At 38.7% G+C, this 13438-nt stretch overlaps 1 protein-coding gene across 1 annotated transcript in view; it reads left to right on the forward strand.

Moving 5' to 3' along the window:
• The window catches only part of bchs (WD repeat and FYVE domain containing 3 bchs), a 478767-nt gene that overhangs the window by 301150 nt on the left and 164179 nt on the right, over positions 1 to 13438 (forward strand). The window contains exon 35 of the mRNA XM_067152491.2: positions 3054 to 3210. Within this exon, the coding sequence (XP_067008592.2) occupies positions 3054 to 3210 (157 nt within the window). The remainder of the gene's footprint in view (positions 1 to 3053; positions 3211 to 13438) is intronic.

The following is a 13438-nucleotide window of genomic DNA, read 5'->3' on the forward strand; positions in this document are numbered from 1 at the left end:
ATCCCGCATCTGCACTTTGAGGACTAATGTAAGCACTTTCAGGTGTGTGGTACTGCTGTGTATGTGTGTTTTGCGCCATTATAATTACTTCAAGCAGAGAGCATTTTGGCGCTGGTGATTGAAAATGTAATGATACACTGACACCATTAAATTACATATAATTTCCTTCCTATGGTATTGATATCTTGTTACCTTGTTTCTCTCTATTAAAACATTACTTGAGGTAGAATGCAACGTTTTGCATGGAAATGATGCACACCACTGTTTAGTTTATGATTGCTTGTTATTCTAAGCATGGTTGCGTGCGGTTCCGAGCATTCGAGGTGAAGGTGTCCCTTGTCAGTGAGGCTAAAGTAGAAGCTAAAGCGAACATGCTTATTACCCATTATTCTTTGCATTTCACTGCCCAAAAGAATGTAACATAAAAATTTGATATACACAAAGGATACATAACTTTTCCAATGCTGACGTACTGAATTTTAGGCGGTTAACATATGATAACAATACTGTATTGGAGATTCTTGGAGCCAGTCATTTCATCTAATGCTTTTTTGTACATCCAATTTGTCATTCTATTATCATTAGCACAAACGAAGAGTAATTTACTGTTACTAACACGGGAGTATGAAATGTACAGTTACCGGGTGAAGAGCAGCTTGACCTAAGCATTTTCCTGAAATATGGGGGAAACCTCATGGAAATACCACACTCGCAATGGCTGGTGCATGTATCCAGATCCTGTGCGTTGTTGGTAGTCATTGCGAAGCACGGACTAACGGGAAACTGCAGACAGAAACAGATAAGCGACCTATGTTATTGTCATACATGCAGAAGTGTATGCTGCTGCTATTACTGGGATGTAGGGCTAAGATAGGTGCGCTGGAACTCTAAATGATGTACTACCCAAGAATTTTCCTGGAATATGGGGGAAACCTCATGGAAATACCACACTTCAACGGCCGTGCATGCATCCAGATTCAAACTCTATGCTTCTGAACAGTACGGTGAATTAAGGCCTTGACCAAAGAAGTAAGAAAGTAACACTCGGTAGTTTTCCAGTTATAACTAATTAGCACTACGTGCATCTGCTGCTGCGAAATATCTGCTAGGTCTTGGAGTGTTAAAACACCCCATTAATTATATCTCCTGTATTAGTCCTGCTGTTGAAAAGGTGTGCATGAGAAAAAAGTTTTAGAAATAATTTCCTTTAAGGTTAGAAAATTTCCATTAAAGTTGGTCCTGGATATTTAGTCGGAGAGCAAATTCATTGTTTCAGTCTTCCTATAAATCCCCAGTCCATTCAGGGATCTTGAAATTACATGAACTGTAAAACCTACCTTTGGATAGATCAGTTCCAAATATGAAGTTTGGTTAAATTATATCCTGTAGTTGTAAGAAATCAGCCTTGCCGGGCTGAGTGGCTCAGATGGTTGAGACGCTGGTTTTCTGACCCCAACTTGGCAGGTTTGATCCTGGCTCAGTCGAGTGGTATATGAAGGTGCTCAAACACATCAGCCTCGTATCAGTAGATTTACTAGCATGTAAAAGAACTCGTGCGGGACTAAATTCCGATATTATTATTATTATTATTATTATTATTATTATTATTATTATTATTATTATTATTATTATTATTATTATTATTGTGTTGGTTCTTGTTAAAGATAGAATACCAATGAGATTATAGTATCTTTGCCTTCTCTTTTAAATTACTTCTAACACATATAAGGCCACCCATTTAGGTCACCCCTTTCAAAAAACTGAGAGTCTCAATGAACAAATTTAATATTCATAACTGCCAGTGCATTATTGACTGCTTTTATGTGAAGAATAAGTCTATATTGTGAAACCTTGATGCAATGATACTAGGCAGACCAGAGGAAAATATTTTTGTAGAAGGGGTTATTGTTATATTGAGGATTTTGCCATAATTCATTCTCATTTTGACATGTTTATAGATTAACACCATGCAACTGAACTACATTAATTACCTCACATTATAACATTTAATTCCAACAAACATGAGATTTGAGGGCGCAAAACACAAATAATATACAAAAATTAAAACTAGAATACCTTACCTCATGATCAGTTGGCAACAGTGTACTGTACTCTGCGATTTACTATGTTGTGTTTGTTCACCGTTGTTTTTTTGTGTTGGCTAAGAACTACAATATTTGTAGCAATATATTTATAAATATATATACTACTGCAAACACCAGAAATGAGAGTCTGTTTCATATTCTTCTCAGGCAAAGAAACTCACAAAGATGTTATTTCACCGAGATTCGGCAAATGATTCTCCAGAACACAACCAAAACTCAATAACATTGCCTCTCAGGATATATACACCGGTGCACTGCGTGGCGCAAGGTACTAAAGACGACTTCTCTGGGTTGACCAGAGTGCAGACCCCCACTCCTGAATTTTAAGCAATAGTGCTGTCTCTCTCTTGTCCTACTCCTATCTCACTCGCTCCGCCTGTCTCCCCCTTCCTCACTTGCTCTGCAACGCTCCACCATCCGAGCAGAGTTAATTGAGCTTAGCCAAGTCGCCCCGTGACAAAACGCTGCGCCGAGTCGGGCCGATACACGATGCACAGAACCTCTGCGCTTCGGTTTGTGCGCGTGAGATTTTGGGCGTTTGAGAGCCCTGCTTTATAAAGAAAATGTGTGGGTGTTTTACAAGACGTAATAGCTCCTACTGGAAATAACGATGGTTCATTCAAATTTTTGCGCTTCATATGACAGCAGCATGTTTTCCTGACTCTCTTACAGTTCGTACTATCGTAGCACCGGGAGGAAAGCATGTCAGCAGGGTCTGAAAAAGTAATCATAATAGAGAGATTTATCATTGTGGAGAGTATCATTAACCTGAAATGAATTTTTAATTGAGTCAGATTAATGCCAGGGACAAGATATTTTATCATTAAAGAGGTGATTATCATTGCATTGGTAATTATTGTGTAGAGGTTTCACTGTACTGCCTGTTTTATTTTTAATATTTTTCACATTAACTCTCCTTGAGAGATTCTGACTGTGTGCTTGTTTTAGGTTGGATACAAATATTAAGACAACATGGCATGTCAACCCACAGTTAGATGATAGTGATGACATGTTGACCTCTCACCAAGGTCACAATCTAATGGCTGTAGCTGCTAAACGTGTCTGGGAGGAGTTGTATGTCTGCAAGAAACCTGCAATTGAGGAGGTAAGTTTGCTCCAGAAGTGAAGATCTTGCATGAAAAATAAAATCATTGTAAAAGGAAAGAGTAACCTCAAATGTGCTGTGTGCATACTGGAAAGATGATGATGTCACAAGGAAATAAATTCAGTGCCTGGAATTACAAAACATACTCTGAAAGGAAAAGCTGTGCAACCTTATGGAAATGGGAATAGTGAGGCAGTTGATTTTACTTCATTTGATGGCTATATTGAGGTGAGACCAATGTATTCTCACTAGTTGAAGAGTGATGTCTAAATGAGCCAGCTCAATCCTGACCAAGGTCAGTGGATTCTTGAAGATGGGAGAAATCCATATCATACCATTTCATTTGTGTCGAAATGTAAAAGAACCCTGGCAAACACATTAGGTGTGCATTTGGAAAAATTCCAATCCTTTATAGTATATTATTCATCGAGCCTATAATGGCATTTATTAATACGCAAGTATGTTTATGAAATGAGCGTAAGCGAGTTTCATAATATTCATATGAATGTCTTTATTACCATTATAAACAAGGTGCGTTATGACTATTTTTGTTCAATCGTAATTAAATGTTTAAGGTTTGAATTTTTGCAATATATCTTACCTTGTTACGTTATTGAATTCTGTCCGTATGTATCTTGACTATTGTGACAGACAGCAAGCATGAAATATATTGACCACCATCGTCTCGATTATGGTGGCGGTGATATTGACATGGGTGTTCCCGACTAGTTCAACAGATGGCCTGCATGGAGCAACCCAGTGGTTTTGAGATTTTAACCTCAAAGTAAGACACATTAAAACAATAAATGAACTGAAGTAGCTGGAATGAACTGCAGAAGTAATATCAAAAAACAAAATAGACACGAGTGTTTATTTCTTATTAATGAAAAACATAATAAGATTTAAACCAAAAATAGACAAATGACATACAATGAAAAGGGTATTTACAGATGAGGAACGACAGAAAAGATCAGAACAAATTAAAAGCTACTAGGCAAAGAAAACCTATCAAAGAAGTTGAAATGACTGAAGGACAGTCCGGAAGAAGTTTGGCTATAAGGTACAAAGAACACGTTATGCGGTCAAACATAAAAGATATTCGGCAATGGGAGAACATATGGTTGAAATTGAATCATAAATTTACAGACATTTCTAATGACATGAAATTATTACATTCGACCAAAAAGGGAAAACTGATGAATGTTTTGGAAAATTTAGAAATTTACCTTACACAAAAATGTAATTCTGAATCAAGTTTAAATGAGAAACGTACAGAAGATAACCCACTGTTTAGGCTAGCATATAATCATTTAAGGAACAAAAAGAAGAAGAAAAGAAGAAAAACTTGAAGATCCTAAATTTGTGTATTGTTCTCATTCAGTTCAACCAAAATTGTATGTTTTGATCATTTTTATAATATTTCATAAGTTCTCTTTACTCTTTGATATGATGTATTGGGACACAATACTCCTTCAAATTGTAAAACAAAAGATTGTGTCATATTGTGTTATTCTTTGATCTAACCACTGATGAAGGGAATGGTTGAGATTTCCCGAAACATGTATGGTTTAATTAATAATGTTTCTTTCATTTAATGAGTGTATTGATCAAGGCGGATTTAAATAAACTATTATAAATAGTTATATTATACATCGGTTATCATTAGTTGGAAACTGGTAATTGTAATAACAATAGTACTTTAATGAATAGCACATCTTTAATGTATGTCATTAAGACACAGTTATGTTTTACATAATTAGCATAATTGGTCAAACTAAACAGAGTTCTTAATTTTGTTACTTTGGCAAGAACAAAATGCTGAAATGATGCACAAATTGGTCAAGTGACACCATCTCGGAGACTGACAACAGTCCATTCGATATTACTTAATTACCTCAGTAACTTATCTTTCTATTACCCCCTCTTGGTAATGTTCATGTGTTTATTTACTTTTAGAAATGCTGTTATTTTTCAGTGCCTTGTTAATATTTGTGGTTGTCTGAATGAGTACTGATGTCTACAACCATCCTTTTACTGCAGTTGTAAATCTCACATCTGCTGTTCCGTATTGACACCAGTATCAGTCCTTGAAAGGAAATGATACGGTTCCACCTTATTCAGTACAGTCAGATTCTTATGATGATGATGATGATGATGATGATGACTCTTGTTTAAAGGGGCCTAACATCTATATCATCGGCCCTCTAAAAATCTTTAACTAATTATTATTTATTTATCTAGGATTATTTCAACCTCCTATGGTTTACGATTAAACAACTTCCTTGACTGTTGGTGTTCTTTCTTTTTATACCAATACTCCTTCATTCTCTGGCTCGCTTTTGCTCGTTCCTCATCAGAAAACACCCCTCTTGTTCTCCTGGGTTTCTCTTCAAACAGATCCGTCACCTCCGCAATTTTCCTTCTGAACACTGTTCTGTTTGTAATATCTTCCTTCTCAATGCCACATTTTTTAAGATCCTGGTGAATTTCTTTCAGCCATGATATTGGGGTCTTTCTACTTTCCTGGAAGATGAGGATCTTATTTGTTAGGGGCGTTCCGGTGCCATTCTTCTCGTGTCCATAGAAAGTCAGTTGCCTTTCTCTTATGGAGGTTGAAATGTTCTCGCATTTTTTATACAGCTCTTTATTTGATCTCAAACAGAAGGTAAACTTATTTCTTGTTGCTTTCTTGGGTCTCAGAATTTTCCTCAGAAATTTACGCTCTTTCTTTTCTATTTCAGTAATCCCCTTTCTGGCAATTGTCTTCGCTGCATAGAGGCATTCAGGTTTCACCATAGTATTACAGTGTCTGAGTTTGGCTTGATAGGAGAGGGATTTGGACATATAAGTTTCCTGGCATAGTCTGAATCCACTCTCCATCTTCTTTGCTCTTTCTTCGATAGCTGGCTTCTCATTGTTAGGAGTCAGAATCTCCCCTAGATATTTGAATTTGTGGACTCTCTTTATGTCTTCATTGTCCATGTTGGTTCTTTGGGATCTGTGTTCATGTACTTAGTTTTCTCAAAGGATATTTGCAGTCCTGCCTTTTCTGCTGTTTCTTTCAAAACCTCTATCTGTGTAGTGGCAGTCTCTAGATTTTCAGCGAAGAACACTAAATCATCTGCAAATGCAAGACATTCAAATTGAAGTCCAGCCTTTTTGTGCCCTATCTTGATTCCATTCAGGATATTTTGCTGATTCATTTCTCTTCACCATTCCCTTATAACCTTCTCCAAGATGCAGTTGAAGAGGACTGGGGAGAGGTCATCTCCTTGCCTCACACCTGTCTTGATTTCAAACGGTTCCGATAGCTCTCCAAGGAATTTCACTTATGATCAGGTGTTTGTTAATGTCTGTTGTATTACATTAGTTGTTTTGTCATCAATTCCAAATTCTTGCAGCACTTTTATTAATGTGTCCCTGTTGACAGACTCGTATGCCTTTTTGAAATCTACAAATGTCATAATTACCTTCTTGTCTGCTGCTAAAGTTTTAGTTTTGATTAAAGTCTTGATGGTAAATATCTGCTCTGCACAGGACTGTCCTTTTCTGAATCCTGATTATTATTATTATTATTATTATTATTATTATTATTATTATTATTATTATTATTATTCATACACTTCTCCACAGGAAATATGGGTAGTAATGGGGCACGGGATGCACCAAGTGCCTTACCTAATTAAAGTATTTACACATTATAATACAAACGTTGATGTACAGGTATATACAAAACTGTAGATCATGGGATCTTCATTCTTGCGAGAGGAACGATCGCACAATGTTGCATGTTGACAGGAGGACAGAATGTTGCATAATTTTGTAGATGTTCGGTGGAAGACCCAGTTCTCGCAGACTCTTGTGAAGTGTATGTGGAATGAGGCCGTTGACTGACAGAATCACAGGAACTATTCGTACCCGTTTCATCTTCCAGATCCTCTTTATCTCTTCTGCAAGTTCTTTGTACTTGGAGATTTTATCACTGTACTTCCTGTCAATGTTGGTGTCATTGGGGATAGCGATGTTAATAATGAAAGTCATCCCAGTTTTCTTGTTTACCAGTATGATGTCTGGCCTGTTATGGTTGACTGTTTTGTCTGTCACTACAGCAGTGTCCCAATAAAGCTAAATCGACTCGTTCTCCAGGAATGGTGTTGGATGGTACTTGTAATAAGGGATACGCTCCTGAATTAATTGGTTTTCCTGAGCAAGTGCCTGGTGTATGATTCCCGAGACAAGATTGTGTCGTCTCGTGTATTCTACGGGGGCAAGTACTGGGTAGCCCACAGTGATATGGTCGATGGTCTCGAGATGAACGGAGCATCGTTTGCATTTGTCGGAGAGTACGCTGGTGTCTTTGATGATGTACTTTTTGTAATTGTTTGTAGCTATTACTTGGTCTTGTATAGCAACTGCAAATCCCTCTGTCTCCCCAAATAAGCGCCCACTTTGTAACTACATACACGACGCATTCTTGTCTATGCTCTGTTGGTTTAGATTGCTGTAGTATTTTCCGTGGAGGGTCTTCTTGCGCCATGTCCTTTCTTTCTCCTGCAGGGATACTTGGTGATTTGTATGTGGGTCAGAGGCATTGTATGGATACAGAACAGTGTACTTGTCAGCAAGTACTACAGCTTTATGGAGAAGGCTGTTTTCTTGCTTTATTATTATTATTATTATTATTATTATTATTATTATTATTATTATTATTATTATTATTATTATTATTAAATAATAACTGAAAAATGTGTGATTTGCAAATAATAATCACAAGCTGGAAATACATCAATGTCTCTTTTAGCAAACATGAATGGCAGTGTTACAGTTCCTTATAATGCTGCTAGATAGGACCTCTGACCCTTGTCAGATGGAATACAGAAGCTTGTTTTGAAGAGTAGCAAGCTTATATTTGGCATGCGTTGTTTCCCCATTCATTCCTACAATGGCATTGTGGTGTCTTGGTTATCTGTGCATTAGCATGATAGAAACCCTGATGAACAGAACAGGACAGACATGTAAGAGTTTGCAAAGTCTGCTCAAGAAAAATCATTGAATGAGACTGGAAAATGATTGAGGAAATAGAGGCGATGGTATTGCAAAAGTTGCAGTGCTATCTGTCTTTACTCAGATGTTTCGAATTTAATCACACAAAGTAAAAAAAAAAAATTAATTGGGCCTGTAGAAATGCTATCACCTTTACCAATCACAATTTTTCTTTTAAATAGTATTAATACTAATGTGACAATGTCATATTATGTGAAGGGTGTTACCACAAGGACAAAGTATAATCAACAGAGAATTATGTATTCAAAGAGCAAATCGAAATGAAGAAAAAAAAATATAAAAAAATTGTGAATTGGTCCCCATTCATTATTTGTCCGAAATAAAAGAACCAAATTTGTCCACTGCTGAGACAGATAAATATAATTTCAGATACAAAAGGAATAATTTATTTTGCTCAATAAGTGCTTAGGTTATAAATGATCACTGAAAAATGGAGCATAAAAATGTAAACGGCAATTCTTGAGGAGTGTGTGAAAACAGGCTTGTTGGCCAACCTGTGGTAAGAAATGGTAAAGACCCACCATATTATACTAGAAGAAATAAAGGGGTTAAGAAGAAAGTGCTGATTGGTGGGGGGGGGAATTGGGAATAGTTGTGGAAGTCCTCTCACTTCTAATTACCATGTTGATGAAGTGAAATTACCTTGTGGGGATCATGGTAAGTGCCTGGGTGTTAATAAATACTGTAACTGCTATGGATTACACAGCATCAAAATAGTAAAATTAATAATAAACATAATAAAGAAAATTTAAACATGAGATTTGATAAAGTCAGATAAAACCCTCACACTTGATAAAGACTGCATAAACAACATTGAGATATAAATACCAGGTTAACCAACATGACAACAAAAAGGAAAGGAGATGGGAAGTGGGCTGGGAACCCATACGAGGTCTGTGAAAGATAGTTCATTGCGAGGAAAACGAGATTAACGGTGATCCCTTTCTGAACACTCAAATTTACTGATTATTAAGGTACAAATTAATTACAACTAGCATGTTACCAATGTATGTGCTAATGCACCAACGTTTCAAAAAAAAAAAATTTCTACCTTGCTTCTTATAGACACAGAATTTACAATTATTGAATTATAGACGATGGCAGGGTATTTACATTTATTTTTTAAATTTCAAATCAACATGAAAATAACAACATGAAGTTCAGGAAGGGGCCAGTGGAAACATTTACTAAAGACAGATTGCAGCAAAACAATAGAATTTAACTCAGGGGGCAGTTAGGTTGCAGCCTTTCCTAAAACACTTCAGTAAAAGGCACATAGCTTCAAACTGGCGTACGTTAAATTGCTACAGATTTACTGGAGGCATCCCCAAGGAAAAACACATTACATAATACTTAACAGACGTGAAAACAAAGCGACATTTACATCAGATTAGAATGTTCAAATCAAGAAAATTGGATTACCTCCGAAAACAAAGGGGTTATGACGGTGTTCACCTCAGAGGGCCTGTAGTCCCATCACAGGACAGACGGAAGAGACCTCTGCTCCCTTCGCTGGTCACAAATCAAAGACGATGGAAACAAAGCTTGGCCCTGGCCAAGTTGCCAGAAGCCGGAGGTGGGGCAATCAAGAGGTAACCAATTAGCGCACAGAATTACGCTTGAAGCTCTTAAATTCACCAAAAGAAACTCCGTTATTTTAGCCAATCACGGCTCCAAAATTTTTTATGAGAAAAGATCTTTACAACTTCCAGAAACTTCGTTTCTGATGCAACAGGTAATCACTAGAAGCATCTTACCAACACAGACAAATGCAGCTACACCCTGCCACAAAAGTTATTACACTGTTATTTACATTATAAAATTTTACACAATCACCAAATTAATTTAGTAGTGTTCACATTCCAATATTATGACACTGTTCGTGACATACACTGACTGACAGAGCAAATGCAACACCAAGAAGGAGTGGTCAGAACTTTATGCCAATTGCAGGGTAGACTGACGTCACTGAGGTATGCTCATGATGTGAAATGCGCCGCTATGCTACGCATGTAGCGAACGATAAATAGGACACGGCGTTGGCGAATGGCCCACTTCGTACCGTGATTTCTCAGCCGACAGTCATTGTAGAACGTGTTGTCGTGTGCCACAGGACACGTGTATAGCTCAGAATGCCAGGCCGCCGTCAACGGAGGGATTTCCAGCAGACAGACGACTTTACGAGGGGTATGGTGATCGGGCTGAGAAGGGCAAGTTGGACGCTTCGTCAAATCGCAGCCGATACCCATAGGAATGTGTCCACGGTGCAGCGCCTGTGGCGAAGATGGTTGGCGCAGGGACATGTGGCACGTGCGAGGGGTCCAGGCGCAGCCCGAGTGACGTCAGCACGCGAAGATCGGCGCATCCGCCGCCAAGCGGTGGCAGCCCCGCACGCCACGTCAACCGCCATTCTTCAGCATGTGCAAGACACCCTGGCTGTTCCAATATCGACCAGAACAATTTCCTGTCGATTGGTTGAAGGAGGCCTGCACTCCCGGCGTCCGCTCAGAAGACTACCATTGACTCCACAGCATAGACGTGCACGCCTGGCATGGTGCCGGGCTAGAGCGACTTGGATGAGGGAATGGCGGAACGTCGTGTTCTCCGATGAGTCATGCTTCTGTTCTGTCAGTGATAGTCACCGCAGACGAGTGTGGCGTCGGCGTGGAGAAAGGTCAAATCCGGCAGTAACTGTGGAGCGCCCTACCGCTAGACAACGCGGCATCATGGTTTGGGGCGCTATTGCGTATGATTCCACGTCACCTCTAGTGCGTATTCAAGGCACGTTAAATGCCCACCGCTACGTGCAGCATGTGCTGCGGCCGGTGGCACTCCCGTACCTTCAGGGGCTGCCCAATGCTCTGTTTCAGCAGGATAATGCCCGCCCACACACTGCTCGCATCTCCCAACAGGCTCTACGAGGTGTACAGATGCTTCCGTGGCCAGCGTACTCTCCGGATCTCTCACCAATCGAACACGTGTGGGATCTCATTGGACGCCGTTTGCAAACTCTGCCCCAGCCTCGTACGGACGACCAACTGTGGCAAATGGTTGATAGAGAATGGAGAACCATCCCTCAGGACACCATCCGCACTCTTATTGACTCTGTACCTCGACGTGTTTCTGCATGCATCGCCGCTCGCGGTGGTCCTACATCCTACTGAGTCGATGCCGTGCGCATTGTGTAACCTGCATATCGGTTTGAAATAAACATCAATTATTCGTCCGTGCCGTCTCTGTTTTTTCCCCAACTTTCATCCCTTTCGAACCACTCCTTCTTGGTGTTGCATTTGCTCTGTCAGTCAGTGTACATAAAATAAAATAAGACAAATTTTACAGTATAAAACAATTTTCCAAAAGTTCTTCTTCTTTGTCCTCATTCAAAATGATGTACTGTATTTAAATATCACACTCAATCAATTTTTTAAGGCAAAACAAATGAACATATTTTACAAAATCAAACAGAACAAGATCAAAATGAAAATGATGACTCTTGTCCTTCAACAATGTACTTTAACGTTTTTTCTTGAGTTCTTCCGAAATAAAATAAGGTTATACACATCTCTCAAAATACCGTTTTCTTGTCACCATGACAATTACATTATAAGGAAAGATCTTGTTTGGGCAAACACATTTACAAGATTGTAAATAAAGTGTACAGATATATTTGTATGGTTATATAGAGGTTGTAGTAAGTACAGTATGTGAAGGGGAGGTTGTGTAAGTGACCCCAATTAGGGTATGATTCCAGTGTATGGGATCCTTATTAATGTTACGTCATTTAAGAACTGGAAAAGAACCAAAGGAAAGCAGCACAATTTGTTCTGGGTGATTTCTGACAAAAGAGAGGTGGTATGAAAATATTGCAAATTTTGTGCTGGAAAGACTAGGGAGTACAGAGACGAGCTGCTTGACTAAGCGGTACATTCCAAGTTGTCAGCAAAGAATGGAATGACATTAGACGAATAAGCTTGAGTGGAGTATTCATTTATGGAAAGAGAAATTAGATATTGCAATAATTTACAAAGGGCGATCTTCAATAAATTTCTAACTTCTTTGAAATCGTTTAGCCTTTTAAGTATTATATTGCATGTATATATTTTCAAAATACATTACTTCGCAAACTGTGAATGACCACAAGGATCCTGAATTTTTATAATTTACAAGAGTATTACCAAAATATGAAAAATATTGTAAAGAAAGAAAACACTAAACGATTTATCATTTAGGAGTAGTATATGCGATGATTTAAAATAGTTACTGAATCTGTTAACATATCCATTATAATTTTTTCCGGTGTCGTGCTGGATTCCAAAGGTTTTGGAGATTTTCCACGTATGCTTCGGTACACTGCCTCTGCTTCTGAATAGCAGACCCATCACAGGCCACTTTTCTGGGCGAATTTTATGTCGCTCACTCAGATATGGGATACATGGTTCATAAATGCACTTCTTTTCCTGCCAACTTCCTTAGCCCGACATAAGTCTCATGGTTGGATCAAGAAAACCAGCTGTCTAAGTCTGCTGGTGGATGGCAACAATATCTGCTCTTCTGTTGGGCTCTGTGGAAGAGATACAGTGTACTTCATCTTCAACTCTCCACTTCAAATCTCTCATTGCAGAGACTGAGGTTGCTTTCATTCTGTGATGACAGGTGTTCCTTAACAATTCTCCCTTGCGGCAGTATCCTAACACATGACTAAGGGTTTCATTCTCGCCACAATCTGGATGACAGCAGCAGATTTTGCCAGGACATCTACCAGGAACTGCTCGAACCACCAGGAATATTGCACGATATTTTGAGAGCTTTTGCCCACTCTGAGATTGACAGCTCTTTCTGGTTACTTATTCAGAAGTTTGCTTTAGGGTGATCGGCATAAACTTTAACACCTTTTCCCTCTTAAAGTGTGTAGTGTCCAAATGTGGAAGCTTTGTTCCCGTAGTAGTTTATGAATTTGCCGACCAGTCAGTGGATTATTAGTATCATCAATATCTAATTTCTGCAGTATTGACTTCCTTTCTGCCCGTTAGTCTCTGATAGCGTGAGAGTAATCATCTCTAACACAAAGAAGACTGCTGCAGATATTGAAGTATAGGAGCTTTCCACTTGGCTCACCAAGATCTAAGCCCTGGAAATGCTTTGGAGCGTAGATCGTTTCATATGG

Source organism: Anabrus simplex, chromosome 8 (assembly GCF_040414725.1).
Source record: "Anabrus simplex isolate iqAnaSimp1 chromosome 8, ASM4041472v1, whole genome shotgun sequence".
NCBI classification, from domain to species: domain Eukaryota; kingdom Metazoa; phylum Arthropoda; class Insecta; order Orthoptera; family Tettigoniidae; genus Anabrus; species Anabrus simplex.